The sequence below is a fragment of the Lepisma saccharinum genome, chromosome 6, assembly GCF_977018435.1.
Source record: "Lepisma saccharinum chromosome 6, izLepSacc3.1, whole genome shotgun sequence".
Taxonomy (NCBI): domain Eukaryota; kingdom Metazoa; phylum Arthropoda; class Insecta; order Zygentoma; family Lepismatidae; genus Lepisma; species Lepisma saccharinum.
This window is the reverse complement of record NC_139234.1, coordinates 40782886-40799644: the sequence shown is the minus strand read 5'-3', so window position 1 is coordinate 40799644 and position 16759 is coordinate 40782886. Positions and strand designations below refer to the sequence as shown.

At 38.4% G+C, this 16759-nt stretch overlaps 1 protein-coding gene across 1 annotated transcript; it reads right to left on the bottom strand.

Annotated features, from left to right (window-relative positions):
* Window positions 1–4988: 4988 nt before the first annotated feature.
* Window positions 4989–13255, bottom strand: LOC145989351 (uncharacterized). Its single transcript, XM_083124684.1, has 3 exons — window positions 12899–13255; window positions 7960–8261; window positions 4989–5274 (listed from the first exon to the last, which is right to left on the bottom strand). Exons 1-2 carry the CDS (start codon window positions 13239–13241, stop codon window positions 7975–7977), a joined length of 630 nt encoding a protein of 209 aa, XP_082980810.1. The 5' UTR covers window positions 13242–13255; the 3' UTR covers window positions 4989–5274; window positions 7960–7974.
* Window positions 13256–16759: the final 3504 nt, after the last annotated feature.

The following is a 16759-nucleotide window of genomic DNA, read 5'->3' as shown; positions in this document are numbered from 1 at the left end:
ATGGTATCAAGTGATTTAATTCATTCAGACTCATACATATTTAGTGCATTTCTTCTTAAGCACTGTTTGCGAATTGTAGTGAAAGTGCCATATTGTCCAATTTTACACAAAAATTTCTATATTGACCATATGCCGTGAATTTGAAATTGAATTACGAATAAAGTTGAGAAAAGTTGATATAAAGCAATCATTTCAGATATCTTCTTCTTCTTCTTCTTTGACCCTATCAGTTTTTTTCTTAAATTTACACTCTTCATTATTTACGATAATGCACGTAGCATAACAACGTAACCATTGTTTAATATGGTTTAAAACTGTGATCTTCATAATGTGCTCGAGACAAAATATCTTCCATTGGTAAAATTATGTTTTCATTTTCAGTGTTTCAAGTTTTCTCCTTCTTTCTACTTTCCTTCATTCTTTTTCTTTCCTTGTTCTCTTTTACTCTTCCGCCAAATTTTTCTCTTCTTTCATATCATTATTATCCTTTCATTTATTTTATTATTTTGTTATATGTTTATTTTTCCATTTCGTCTCTCTGTTTATCACTTTTCTTAGCATTCTCTCCTTCTCTCTCTGTTTCTCTTTCTTATACTCTTTTCCCTTTGTTCCCCTGTTTATCGCTTTCCCTATCTTTCTCTCCATCTCGATTTCTCTGTCTCCCTTTCCCTCTTTGTTCGTTTGTTTCTCTTTTCCTATTTTTCTTTCTCTCTGTGTTTTCCTATCTCTCTTCTTTTGTTTCTCTGTTTGTCGCATTTCCTTTCATTCTTTCTCTGTACTGCCCTATCGCTCTTTCTTTCCCTGTTTCTTCGTCTTTTTCTTTGTTTATCTGTTTCCTACCATTCCTTTTTTTACTTGATCTACTTCTTCCTCTACATTTTTTTCTTTATCTCTCTGCTCCTATTTTTAATTTTCTTCTCTATGGCATTATCTTAACGGCTCTCTCTTTCTCTCTCTCTCTCTCTCTCTCTCTCTCTCTCTCTCTGTCTCTCTCTGTGTGTGTGGGGGGGGTGAAGAGAGCGAGAAAGAAATGAACTTCGTTCCTCAACCAATTAAGAAATGAATGTCCTTGCTGTATTGATAAGCAGTAAATTATATTTATGGTTCCAAAGTTAAGTTAATATAAAAGGGGGGAGCACCCCCGATGCAGCCCATCGCCACCCACATACATTCGAGGCTATGCGCTTAGGTCCTGGTGCCTTAAGTCAAACCAGGACGTGTTATGCTCCGAATATTGGTTCCCCGATTTTACTTTGCAAGTAGTATATTTATTTTCAAAGAAAGAAAAAAAGGTTTTTACATGCATACATTACAATTATATTTCATTCCTTGATTGTTCCGGTGCTCCGGTACAATTTCGGTTTACATTTTGTCTTACGTTTTACATTTAATGCGTGTGTTATTGTAAATATATATTGCGATTTGTAAACATGATATACATAATACAGAACTGAATAGTATATAATAATAATAGTGTATAATACAGTAATATAGTAGAATAGTTATACGTAAAGAGGATTAAATACATTACTGAAAGCACCGGTAGCTATGACACTTGACAGTGGGTGATACTTTTGTTAGATTTGTTGATCAGTTAACTTAACATTAACATGTTTTCTTTTTTAAAAATTTACATGTATGTACTGTGTATACACCCATACAGTTTTGTTGATATCGTGATTGTTCCAGTTCTCCGGCACAATTTCTGTTGGTGATACTGTAGTGATGTTAGTTAATTTATTACTGAAATGTTAACATAAACGTAAGTAACCAACATTCGCAACTACTTTTGGTAAGTAGTGTACGTACACTCCGGTGCAACATGTTACAAGTTAGTAAGATATAAAATGCAAAGGCAAGTACCATAATGTGAAAAATACATTCTCGTATGTTCACATAATAGGGATATATAACGTAGATAGGTTAACATGTTTAAAGGTTGTTAGTATAGGAGGTACAATATTGTAAATTTACAAATAGTCCAGGTTAAAAATTAAGTTAAGTTAATCGCGAAAGGGATGGATGCGAAACTTGGTCCCTTACATTGAAAGAAGAACATAAATTGAGAGTATTTGAAAATAAGATCCTTAGGAAAATATTTGGACCTAAAAGGGGTGAAGAGACAGGTGAGTGGAGAAGGTTACATAATTTGTATTCATGTCTAGATATTATTAGAATTATTAAATGAAGAAGACTTAGGTGGGCAGGTCATGTGGCACGAATGGAAGAGGATAGAAGAGTTTATTTACAGGATTGTTGTTGGGAAACCTGATGGTAAGAGACCTGAAGATGGAGTGATAACGTTGAGATGGAACTAAAGGATATCGGTAGGGATGGAAAAGAGTATACAGATCTTGCTCAAGATGGGGACAGATGGAGACCTGTGTTGCTCCAGCCATGAACCTTCGGGTTTAAGAAGGCTAGAGAGTTAGTTAGTTAGTAATCGCGAAACGGAAGAATGGTCAGGGAAAAAAGGACCACATAGAGTTTCAACTCAACAACATAAAATGTCAGTGACAACAGCCAACAGGGACGTGTTGAGTCTCTGTCTTCCTGGTTACGAATCCGTCACATTCATTACTAATTTAAATTATTTGAATGTGTCCATCAGAAGAACCATGGCAATTTTTTATTTTCAAGTAGCCAGTGTATTATACATGTATATTAAGATGTTTAGCTGGACGGTTTTAGTTTTCTTTGGAAAAACTGTGCAAAGTCCTGGCAACTCTGGGATTTTTGGGGTAAGGGCGGTTTTACCGAATTGTTATTAGTGTTAACGATATTGTTTTTATCACGTGATAAACTACTTGCCTTTGCAACGAAACGTTTTATTGTTTAGTGTAAGCTTTATAAATGATGAGGCTTTGCAAATGCTTATTATCGGGTTGCATTATTCTACAATATTGTCGTTTAAACGTGCTTGTAGACATTATATCCAAAGTTGAATTTAAATTTCTGGTAAGTAAGTAAGTTCCCTATTTCCCTGCTTGAAATGCATACTATTCTTCGTTCTGCTCGTGTTCAGAAGTGTTTAACGTTTAAAAAATTATTAATTTATTAACAATATGGGCCATATATTTTGCTCAAGGGTGTATTAAAAATAAAAAAAAATTGGGGTATGTATGATTGATTGATTGAATTAAAAGTTTTGGGTTCGTCGACACTTAAGGCCACTTTGAACCCTTATCTCACATTCTATGTGTAAAGAAAATCTTTTCCAGTATTTGAAATATTATGATTAATAGAAAACGTTATTTGCTGCTATACTATTGTTCTACATCACCATTGTCTAGAAGCGTTAATTTTTAATATATATTTTTCAATTTCCTAATTTATTAAAGAGTTATTGCTCAAGGGCGTATCCTGAAACAAAATGTGGGGGAGTGTCAATAGTAGGCTTGAATTCTATTGCTATGTTTTCAACAATACAAGAAACGTTATTAGAAACTATAAGACTACATTCTGTATATTATAAAATACCCTTTCTATCATGAAAATTATTTTAGTTAAAAGGTAAAAAAGAAGCACTTTTAGTGTTATAATAATACAGGGCTACTATAAATGATTCATTCGATTTCAAAACACTGTATTTTCCAAAGTATTGCACATACAGATATGAATGATACATTAAAATAACTGTAAACTCACCAAGTTTGCATCGTGACACACCATTTGGCAACACGAGTGCCTGTACAAAATGGCGACAAACCGAGAAAAGAGTTTCTGTGTGTTGGAATATGCGAGATGTTCATCTGTTATTGCAGTGCAGCGTGCATTCAGAAGAGAGTACAAAAGAGATCCACCATGTAAACAGAGCATTTTGCGATGGTATCGGCAGTTTAAGGACACTGGATTGCTACAAAATGTGTGGGTGGAACTCGAATACCGCTTGCATGTGTGTCGTGTGGCCAGAGGGGCACATATAGAACATTTGTAGATTATGTTCATGTATCATTCATAGCTGTATATGCAATACTTTGGAAAATACAGTGTTTTGAAATCGACTGAATCATTTATAGTAGCCATATATAGATCACTTCTAAACGTAAAGCTCAATTGCACTGCAAGTCAATTTGGTATTTACAGCTATATCAATAGATTTATAAGAGACAGGTTATTGTCTACTTAAATAGTAAGAATAAACAAAATTTTAATAAATTGTTCTAATTTGATTCATTTTATGCTTATAATTGAGGAAAAAATCACGAAATTGAAGATCGAATCGTATAACATGATTTTTGTGATACCCATGGCCGGCAGAATTACACAGATTTCATACATATAATAACCAGCTCAGAGGCAGACGTCATGTCATGTTGAATTAGCCTTTAAAAGAAATGGAATATTAGCTTCCTAATATCAGCCATTTTTGTTCAAACTCCATTGCAACAATTACTGTCTTTAAAAAAATTCCTTTTCAATATTTACTTTTATTTAGGTATATTCCTCGAAAATATATTCCAACATCGGACTGCAACATAAAGGTACAATAGTTTTAAAAATGGTGCAATTTGGTGTATTTTAGTTGAGATATCTGGTTTGAAACTAACCGGTGCAAAAAATCCAATATGGCGTCTTATTCCCATTCATTCTGTCAACCACCAGCGTATGTTCTGGTACACACCTTCAACCACGGCCAGAATTCATGGAAGCAATTCTTATTCTGACTCTACAGGATTATTGTAAAGAAGGCTCTTCATGTGGCCCCTCACGAAGGGTCGAGTAGAGTGTCTACCATACAGGCAACCTTGAAACATTTGTTTGTACAAGGATGTCATGAATCTTTCACACTGCATACGCATGAATTGTTCTTTCTATTTATTTTCTTTCTTATCACTTGATTTGATTTTTGTTGTACTTGTTACCTAGCGCGTTTTCGGACAGTAGTTTCTGTTCAATGTTCTCTACAAGCCCAGGAGTCCGTAATAGAAATTTCGAAACACCCTGTGTGGTAAAAATGAGATACACACTTCTAGAAAATATATAGGTTTTATTATTTACTTCAATACGTAATATACATTGTAGCGTAACATAACATCACATAACCACACAAAGAATCAATACCGACACTTACTATTGCATGGTTTTGATTGACATTGTACATGCCTGTTTACGACAGAGAAGTAATTTTACAAGGCAGTATAGTAATAAATTAAAAACATGTGTGAAAGCACTAGTAGCGTATTCTATTGTACTGAACTTGTAGTACTCTGAAAAGCACTAGAAATTCTATTCTTCTATTCACTGCTCGTTAAAATTGATTTGGCACATAACCTGGAACAGAGAAAAAGTTGAAAATATTATAATATTCATTATAAATATGATAACATTTATATCTCGCTTGTATAGTGATAAATTACCTATTTAATACTTTGAAACTGTAACAAAACAAATGTACGTAATGTAATTGAAAAATGATCAAGTCTCTGTTTTATAATATTTTGAGGCAAAACGAAAGAAATATAATTATTAACAAATACTAATTAACGTTCAGCACTTCTATTTACAACTTAAACAGAACGGGCTATGTAGAGAGGTGATAGAAATTGAGTCACTAGATGGCAGACACATACTTACGTAATATGTTTTTACTTTTGTTTTTTTTATATCTTACTCAAAATGATAGAGATTAATTAAAAAGACGTAAGAATTTTTGTCTACGTCATATTTTGTGGTTATTCTGTCAAATTTGTGTTTATAACTTTATAAAGTACAGTAATAACGTATATCTGAAAGGCAGAAATGTACATTTAGTTATTCTAAAAGAATTAAGAAAACTACTACTTGTATAATGGAGCTGTTTTCCTTCATAAACGTAGATAAATTTGTAATCAATTATGAAAATTCAAATGCAAATTATACGATAATATTTGTGGATTGAATAGGATTTCATAATCATAGGTATTACATAATGATTACTACATTAACTTCACAGTCAAATACTGTACTTCTAGAATTCTATCCAGCATCATCGTAAGACGAACCAGTTTTCGGCTCAAATTTATATAAATTTGAAAACTTGATTCGTAACCAGTATATCAGTTTTTCCTTCTTCTTTCAGTTTTGTAGGAATATTATGGAATGTTAATTAAAATTATTAAATAAGTTTATAAGTAGTTATGAAAGGGGAAAGATGAACTAATTCATTGTTTTTTCCAAGACTTAATTGTTAAGAACTTGTCTCATTGTTGTGCACGCAGATCTAGCTTTGATTGGAATCACTATTAGCACACAGGGTTAATAGCATAAGCGTCGATATCGAGAGAACAGGTGGGGGTGGGGGGCGTAATCTTATATTTTGTTAATTGTTCAAACGTAACTACGCGCAGAGCTGATAAGCTAATGGTTGATATCTTATACATTCTCTTTTTCCAAGCTAGCAGCTTCATTTGTCGCGGATATAACTACACCAGACTTGGGCAACTAGCTTCCGTGTTGCGCTTACCACTGTGCGATCATCCCTGCTGCATACTACACGTCAAGGGCAAGCAGCAGAGCAGGAGTTGTTAAGCTGCTGCGTTGAGAGAGGAGAAGGCAACCTTCCATTCATGGAAGCACATACCTGTTCCTTCTACCACGATTACAATATCACACTGCACTGTTACTCACGAATCGAATCATTGATTGAAATTATAATATTGGGTGCCTTAGCACTGACGCTATTCGCACCCATTAACATATTGCCTAAACCTAATACGAATCAAACATTGTATAATTTGAACGTGAAAAAATAAATAAATAACCCTTGATGCAAGGCCCTACCTACAGACTGCCTGCCTCACTTGCACATGGCTCAGCAGAGGTGGGCGATCATAGAACCAGTTACCGGGTGACATGTGGTCAGCACGACGAACCCCTCAGTCGTTGATGTAGGTTTCCATAACTGGGTGATTCTACTTACACTCCCATTCACAGGCTGAAATCTCAGGAGAGAAGTTGTTACGCTTCCTCAAGGAGACTCGAACCCACGACCACGGTGTGGGACAATTTTAATGAATAGGCGGGCTAAGTTCGTAGATGTGGTCTGAAGGATTAAAACGGCCCTTCAGCATGAATCAAAACACGTGACTCTTGATTACAAGATAATTCAATATATCAGGCACACAATAATGGAATTGTTGAGTAACAGGTCAAATAAGACGAAGAAGCTCTGCAGCTAAATTCTGAAGAGTTACTTAAAACATTCTAAATCTAGCGTCACTTATTTTGTCTAGTTTCTATTGATGAACTTGATATTATTTATCGTTCTAGTGACTTCCCCTACAACTTTTCTATCCCAAAGACGATAGTTACGTCAACTCTCAAAAGCTTTCGATCTTCACCTGAACACACCTGGTCCTTATATCAGCAGACTTCTTCACTTCTTTCCTGAAAATGAGGTTGAAGTTAGCTCCTGAAATATCTCATTTTTCTTCAAAACTTACGTAGTCGACTTCCCGAAAGAGCATCTTCCTCATTTCGTTCCTGAAGATGAGGGTGACACTCCAGAAAGTTTAAAATCGTCTCCGAAATACCCTCTTCTTGACCTCATTCCTAAGGATTGGAGTAACGTAAGCTCTCTAAAGATCACATTACTACCTAGAACTCACCTAATTGTCATCCCAAAGGAACCCCTTCTTCACATATTCCTGAAGATCAGAGTGACGTAAGTCCCTAAAGCTCATATTCCCCTTCAAAACTCACCTAGTCGTCATCTTCACTTCATTACTGAAGATGAGAGTGACCTTCACTCTAGAAACTTCAAAATCTTCTCCAGAATTAATGTAATTCTTATCCCGAAAAACCTTTCACCACTTCAGTACTGAAGATGAGATGACAGTGACGAAAGCTCCTAAAGGTAACATCCCTACCTAGAACTTACCTAGTCCTTAATCTAAGACGACCTCTTCGCCATATTATACTACACCAAGGAACCTTATAAGTTTAGACTTCACATTAAAATTTCCATTGAAAACATACCTAATTATTTCAGCTTCAAGCGGGAACCCACGAGCGTCTTCTCTTGGCATTGGAGATGTAGTTGTACATCGGATGGTCTGCACCTCCGAAGTTGTCGATGCGGGCGTAACCCCCTGGCACACCTTTGTTTTGGTTGAACACCTTTGCAAGACCAGTGATGGCTGCCAGAACCAGTGAGATTTTGCCAACCAAGAGGGCTTTGAAAGCGAGGAATTTGGCGGCGATCACACCAAGGGTGATCAGGAAGGCGAACATTCCTCCGAAAGCCAGCAAGGGAAGAATCAATCTCTCCTTGTGACCACCTGCAAGGAAATACAAAGATATTAATACATAAACAGCCTGTATATGTGTGTTGACAGAATGGTCGTATCGGAGAACTACGTTAGAATACACGCCTTTTCACTCTGATAAACGTTCCTCGAGTCTCCGACAAAAAAATCATCCAAAATGCAGTATAAATTATGAAAGAAAATGCCCTGGGATAATTTTGAGTCAGCTCTTGAAAGTTCCCCGAAGAGTTGAAAATGATCATAAACAGTGTGTGAATTAGATCCCATCAAGCATTACAGATGGCAGCACAAATGTACGTGTGTTAGATTTGCTAGAAATGTGTGAACCCAGCTCATTATGAAATTATATTGCATGGATTTCAAACAATACATGGCTTGAAAACTACGTACATGGCAAAATAAGAGGACCCCATAATAAGGTGCCCTCTCAGGTTCTCTTACTTCGAAATCTCGCAAATTATGTGTGTGTAAATATATATATTAAGGTGTGACAGTACAACATCAAGAAACTTCAACGCCAATGTCATCGAAGCATGACTAATCTAGAGAGACAAAGACATAACATTACAGACAAAGTTAACAATTCAAATTGTTACAGCAAAAGAGCCCTTTACATGATCAAAACCCCAAGTCGGCCCTTTTCAGGACCAACACACCGGTTCTGTACCGAACCACCAACTCAGACCGAACTTCAGGCGACAGTTTGCAGAAGTAATCAAGGACACAACCACAGCCATACGCTATTACAAGAACCAGCAATCCAGATAGAAGTCAAGGAAACGGATCTTCACTACGAGTTAAACAAGAAAAGTTCATTCATCAATATATGTTTATAATAACACACATTGTGCATACGGTGTTCGCAAATTGTAATGAAAGGTGTTAAGTAATTCTCTAGCGAAGGTTTATGGCTGCAGCAACACAGGTCTTGCATCTGTCCCTATCCTGAGCGAGATCTATTCACTCTTTTCCAATCTTACCGATTTCATTTAGGTCCATGGCCTCCCCGATGGCGGAGTGGTAGCGTAGTCGCCTTTTAATCAAGGGATCCTGGGTTCGATTCTCGGTGGAGGCACATAGTGGTTCGGATCCCACTTTAAACTGTAAGTCCAGTCGCGATTAGCCTTACTGTACATAAAGGGAACTTAAAACACCAACTCACAACTCCTTTAGGTCCATTTCAACGTTATCCCTCCATCTTCGTCTTGACCTTCCCACTGGTCTCTTACCATCAGGAAATGATGATGATATTGATGAATTGGTGTTTTAAGTCCACTTTATGCACAGTAAGGCTAATCGGGACTGGACCTACAGTTTAAAGTGGAATCCGAACCACTATGTGCCTTCACCGGGTATCGAAGCCGGGACCCCTTGATTACAAGGCTAAGACACTCCGTCATCTGGGAGGCCCACCATCAGGTAATGAAAGGAGCATGTTTCGTTAACCTTTTTTTAAAAAAAAATGTAGATCGGTATGGTATTTGACTGTCACACAGGAGACCAGCGTTCGATTACCGGTAGGTGGTGATCCACACAATGCCTGTCTGGTTGTTTGCCGAGCCTCTAATAGAAAGGTTACCTGTGATCAAACCTGGAGGTAAAGGCGGTCGAAGCGCGGTACTGATCGCATCGTCTCCGTAAGTCACCGAGATTGTGAATGCGTGTGAACCTACCTTGGACCCTCTCCCATATGTGTCTTCATGGCACGGCGGAACGAACCCGGAGAACTTTACCTTTACCTAAGTGTTCGAAGTAATGGTCATTCTCTTCCAGGCACTGCTGATAAAGATGGCCAGAGGAATTTATAATATTACGAATCATTTAGTTTTGTACTCGATCGGATTGTCTTTCGATAGATCTTTCTTTCCAATTTCTTCCATAATTTTTATCTTTAAAAACTTGCCATCTTATGATCTTGTGATCGTGCTGATTGTAAACTTTCGAAACTTTGAAGCCCTTCTTCTCGGAAATAGCTGACTAGTGCGTGCTACTACCTTGAAATATCAATGCCTATAGGGTACGCTGCCACTACACGAAGTCTCATCCCAAACTTCATTTCCCAAGTGCCCTATCCTTATTAGTATTTCTCTGGGTGGATATTTACCACATAGTCCTCATAGTCCTCCGTTAAATACTCTACTTCACACTTCACTATCACTAAAGTATATTATACTTCTGTACTTGGTGCACTGAAAATGAACATTTTTCACTTTTGTACCCAATAGGTGGAGCTTCATATTCTGAAGGTGTTCAACATAGATATTATCTATTTTTCTAGTATTTTTTTCAGTGATATTTCTTCAAATTTTAAACATTTTATTATTTTACACATATCGAATAGGAAGTAGTTTGAGGATCAGAATTTGAGTTGTTCTGAATACCTGTCTATCATAGCTCTTCTATAACGGTATAATTCCTATAAAAATACAAAATCATGTCGTTATATACACTTGGACAATTTGGTTAGAAATTAGGAGCGTCTTATTTCCTTCGGGAGCTGGATAATCCTATTGTTTTAATTTTTACCCCTCTTAACTTGAAATTGCCATTTAAAGCTATTTGTTTCGCATGAAATTTCATAATTATTACAATTAAAATGAAACTGTACATAACAATCAGAAACAGTGAGTACCAACTATACGTTAATTGAAAATTTACAGCCACAAAGGACAAGATATTAACTTCCACCCCAAATACCTTGTCACCTTGTCTCCCCATATTTGGATATAGACTTGTATACTAACTTATATGGTATGTTTCGGAGGTATCTTCTGGAAACTAAATCAGAGTGATATTAATCTCTCAGATAAATATCTAGAAGAGGATATTGGAAATACTGTACTACCAATGAAGCAGCCAGGATTCTTTATTTCATGCGGCCAAATATTCCGTGCATGATATATTGTATTTTTTGCTTACTAAAGTGCACATGCTTAGCCACTGAAACCACGTTGTATAGATCGACCACAAGGAAAAAACCTTGGGACGAAAAGTCCCCGCGCAACTTTCCCTTCTTCCCTCCACCTCTGGCCATAAGGAAGCATGGTCCACTCTCCCCCACCCTTACTCGCGGGAGTACGGTGCACAGCAGTCGCGGGTCTGCGCAGGTTGTTTTGCTCCTGGTTCCACTATAGTAACAGCCGGCTGTACTTCACCTTGTACTGCAATCTACATCTGATTACTAAAATTTACGTGTGCATCTATATCCACGTGTTTTTTAAAGCATTTAAGTTGACTCTTCGTCAACATGATAAAACTACAATAAATCAGAAATGACATTTTTGTCGGTTTTAAGTGGAGTAACCTTAGCAGACAATATCAGAAGTAGAGAAATCCGGAATAAATGGAAGGTTGAAGCAACGGTGTAAGAAATTAAAAAAAATATCAAAGTGGAATCAACATGTTCTGAGTATGCCAGATAGCCCTTTGCCTTGAAAATTATTAAATTACAGGCTAAAAGGAAAAAGAAATTTAGGAAGACCATATCGGCGATAGAATGATCAATGTTTGTAATCGCAGGACGGGCTTTGATTACCCAGACTTGCAAGAGGAAGAAGAAGTTACATTTATTCAAAAACTTTTATTTTGGGAAGTTGTTGAAAGAATAGTAAACAATCCTGTTTTCGAATTAGAGTTGGGTGGGGTTTTATCCCAAATACGTCACAAAAAGATTCAATGTAAAGTCATTCACATTCGACTACTAATACTAGAAGTGACTAATGTATTCAGGCAATCTTATAGGGGGAGGCAGGATGTATCGTATTGAGGTAAAAGTTAATGTCTTGTCCGTTGTGGCTTGGGGAGAGGGAGTATCTAACGATTGCGCGTCTGTATTCCTTTCTGGCATCTCGATGTTATAGTATCCTTCATTCTTTTTCACGTGGATATTTTACTTGAGGGGAAAGCGTGCACAGAAAACTTTGCTTCGCCACTGATAAGGTCCCTTCTCATATAACCTTCCTGGGTGGCCCACTTGTAAGCAATGCAGTACAAGTAATATAATCTCAGTGTGATGTTTCGGGATGTTGAAAAAGACGGAGTAATACCCCCTCATGCCCCCCGGAAATACCACCCTAATGTTATATTCTGTCCAGGGAGTCTGTGGAGAAAGGCTGCGTATAACGGGAGAGAAGGGGAGAAAGCGAGTGGGTGGGGTTAAGCAGTACGGTAACAGCTGCTAGCTGCAGCCACATTTTCCTCTTCATGCACTTACTTCAGTGCATCAGTGTCGGCGATTAGAGCGGGTTAGGGGGGCAGTTGCCCCCACGTTTTCCCACTTTTGCCCCCGCACTATGATAAACTTTATCTACGAGGGAAAGTAAACTGTCTTTGCTCCCCCTCAGTTTTGGAACCAATCGCCGCCACTGCCTCTTATGCATTCATTGGTCCAGCCCTCTCAAGTCACTACTTCCGCAGAGAAGGGGTCCTGGGTTCGTTACCTGTGCACATAGTGGTTCGGATCCCACTTTAAACTGTAGGCCCAGTCCCGATTAGCCTTACTGCGCATAAAGTGGACTTTAAACACCAAATCAATCCAATCCAATCCAATCGTTCACTTACTCCATAGATTTCCGGGATAGAGTAGACGAAACTGTGCTCAACAGATCAAGAACTTCACAGAAGTTTAAAGTGCAAGGCATAATACTTACGTCCAAGTGCAAGGCTCAGAGCAACCTTGTTCACAAGCTTCGGGAAAACATCGGAGAGCAAGCTCTTCCAGTCTTTCTTCTCAAGAGCTTTAGCAACTTCATTCTTTGTAGTCTCGTCACCAGTGTACTCCACCCTCACACCCTTCACCACATCCAAGGACTTCTTCTGCAACAGCGTGCGAAGGCCGCTGAAGAAACTATCCTGCATGCAAGTCAAATCGCCATCGGCCAAGCAGTCTGTGAGTTGCCTTCCGGAAGACGCCATTTTGTCTCCCACACTTCCGCCATTTGCAATTGCCACTGCAAGCGCCGAGAACGCTACCAAGACCTTCATGCGAAACATACTTGCTGGTGGCTGTGAATTGAATGATGCTAGCGTTTATTCAACTTGTCTTTTTATAGTTCAATGATATTCCTTTCTAATGTCCAACCATGTGCGACAATCTACATCAAAAAAAGGTTCAAGTCGTTTAAATATAAAATATGGACTCCGTGTTGTAGTTATGCCTTCTACAATCTTGGACGATAGTACATGCTTATTTCAGGCTGTTGTCCTCGATTCTAAACATAGAAGTGAATTAAGAAGCTTATAAACCTGATTTAACGGATTTAGTTCACGAGGGCAAGTGTCTGAAGGACAGCGTAATCTTGGATGTTCTTTGGAAATAACGGGAAATAATTCATAAGACACATATAAATGTAAATTATGCACTAATTATTCACATGTTTACCTTTTGGGTATTCAACGGAACTGCATTCATTAGCATCTAGACACCGGATGAGTGGTTGAAGCTACGGATTCGCATTCGGTTGAGTGTGCGTTCAATTCCCTCAAACTGTGATCTCGACAAAGGTTTTTTGTAGCTTTGTCACATTTTTTATCACCACTTTTTCTCGCAGATTAGTAACTTCAAAGATATATTAAAATGAATCAGATGAATATTTTTTTCAAAATTGTTCATCTTTTCCAGTCATTTCTCTGTTTCTGCGTGGCTCTTAGCCCACCCAGCCTTTTATCATTAAGCACCTGAGATTAAAGGTGATGCTGATCACATCATCTCAACTATGGCCGAGATCAAGAATATGACGAGCTCTACCTCCAGATCACCCCATATGGCGTCATGGGATGTGTGCACATGCACAAGACTACCTTTACCTTCTTTTATTACCTATAATTGTTCATCTTTGGGGCACAAAATATTTATATTAACAAAAAATGTTATTCAGCGTCGCTTTTCTGTCTACTTTGGCTAAGCGTGACGACGACGAGGGTGGGTGATGACCAGATATGGCCATTTGTCTTCGGCCTCGCGAGGGCCGGCCTCCGAGTTTAAGGTCGGCCTCCGGGCTCACAGGGTCTCAACCTCCAAGCTCAAGGTCGGCCTCAGCCTCCGACCTCCAACTCAGCCTCCGACCTCCAACTCAGCCTCCGACCTCGCAGGGCCTCAGCCTCCAAGATCAAGGTAGACCTCAGCCTCCAAGATCAAGGTAGGCCTCAGCCTCCGAACTCCATCTCGGCCTCACTCTCTGAACTACATCTCAGCCTCCGACCTCCAACTCAGCCTCTGGCCTCACAGGGTCTCAGCCACCAAGCTCAAGGTCGCCCTCACCCTCTGAACTACATCTCAGCCTCCGACGTACAACTCGGCCTCCTGCCTCACAGGACCGCAGCCTCCAAGCTCAAGGTCGGCCTCAGTCTCCGAACTCCATCTCGGCCTCAGCCTCTGAACTACATCTCAGCCTCCGAGCTCCAACACAGCCTCTTCATCCAAGCTCAAGGTCGGCCTCCGAACTTCAACTGGGCATCGGCCTCACACGGCCTCAGCCTCGCAAGGCTCCTGGAGGCCGAGGCTGAAACTGAGACTGGACATCTCTGGTGATGACATGATGAAATCGATGAAAGTACGCTCACCAAGAACACCCATTCTCATGTCGGGAATTGAACAGGGACCCCTGGCGTCGTAGCTCGCCGAGCTAACCACATCGCCACAAAATAATCACGAAGGTGAAAAAGCACCTCAATAATCATTCTAATGATAGCTATGAGTGAGGTCACAGGTAAGTCCGCAAAATTTTTAAACATATTTTTCTGTAAGCGCTCGAAAATAAAAAAAAAATAAAAAATCGAAAGCTTGACGCTCTGTAACACAAATTGGAGGAGGGATATAGAAAAAAAATCTGAAATTCGCACTACATTGAGACCTTTTAACGTTCAACATCATATCGTAATTTAGTCAAAGTTGATTTTCGAATAAGAAAGAAAATTAAAATTAAATGTAGCCGAAAGTGGTCCCATTACAATTATGAATACAACACAAGAGGAATTGGTTAATTAGTAGGACATGTAAAACATATATTTAGTACAATTGTACAAAGTATTTAAAACAAAATATCTATTAGGCTTAGATATTCATGTGGAAGTTCTAGATATCCATCAGATATTCGGAAATATTAAGTGGACAACTACTTCATACCTTTTGGATATCTATCCATAGAGATATCCATTGAGTTCGTATTTAGATCGATTAACATTCTGGATATATAATAATATGTTTGAACATAAAAGTAACGACATCTGGATATTTCTATTTCGTTCAAATATATTGTGAATAAGGTAAGATCTGGACTTGAACTAGACCTAATGTAGACATTAGGGCATTAAAAGCCATTCAGAGATTAATATGGGGAGTTCAACTGGACTTCATTAACCGGACATTTTTTCGAGAGTAAGGGGCGACTTGCTCGGAGGGCACTAAAAACTCAACCTCACGTCCAATGGCTGCTTTTTGCAGAGTAATGAGGCTCTGTCGTCTGGACTCACAGCACATGTACCATATCCTCCTTGGAGCTTGTGTTGTGTTATATTCATATGTGTTCGAGATAGTCGTTTTTCAGTTTAATAGTGCCTCGCCGATGGCGCAGTGGTAGCGTCGTCGTCTTGTAATCGAGGAGTCCCGGGTTCGATACCCGGTGGAGCCAGATAGTGGTTCGGATCGCATTTTAAACTGTGGGTCCAGTCCCGATTAGCCTTAATGTGCATCAAGTGGACTTAAAACGCTAACTCAATCAATCAATCAATCAATCTTCAGTTTCATCTCTATTATTTCTCATCTTTACGATTTTCCAGAAGTGGAACAAAAGCGAAGTAAAATAAATCAATCATTCAATCATTGTGGCCTTCTTTCACGCTTAATTTGGACACCAGAACATTTCTGGGATTAGATTTACAGTGAAATCGTGATATCTCCTGGCGCGGGGACCGCCTTTATGGCAGTGACCCTCAGTTGCCGGGCTTACCTACAAAGGATCTTGCGGTCAAACAGAGCCAATTAGGACAACCGCTGCCCCCTCTTTGGGCAAAAAGCAGCAACGTTTCAAACCCTTTTCCTCGAAGCAGCCAACAGGGACAGAGGATTTTGTCAAACTTACCGTTCTGCGCTGTGATTGCACACCGGTTCCTAGTTTGACCGTACTTTTTTATTGGCATTTATTTAATTCGTCTTCTTTTACATGACGATGTTAAGAGTGTGAATCCTTTTATTCTACTTGACCATGTTTGAAAAAAAAATTGAATGTGGAATATTGAAAAAAGAAAGAAAGAAAAAAATATAGAAAAATTACAGAGGAATAAAAAAATACAAAGAAAAAATACATATAAGAATGGAAATCTAACCTATAGATACAGGCACTCGCACATACATATTCTTGCCCTTACAAATACACACATGTACATATACACACGTACAAGCAAATACATAACATTACACTTACTTAAACACAGTCCAAAGCGGTATATTTTGACGATAATTCATATTAAATATTACATGTAATCATTTATGTGTCTTACGTTCTTCTATCATT

Excerpts from the sequence above, each read along its gene's own strand:
- LOC145989351 (XM_083124684.1), bottom strand. The coding sequence starts at position 13,241 with ATGTTTCGCATGAAGGTCTTGGTAGCGTTCTCGGCGCTTGCAGTGGCA. Across the intron at positions 8,262-12,898 it reads TCTGAGCCTTGCACTTGGAC|GTGGTCACAAGGAGAGATTG; the intron begins GTAAGTATTATG and ends ATTTCCTTGCAG.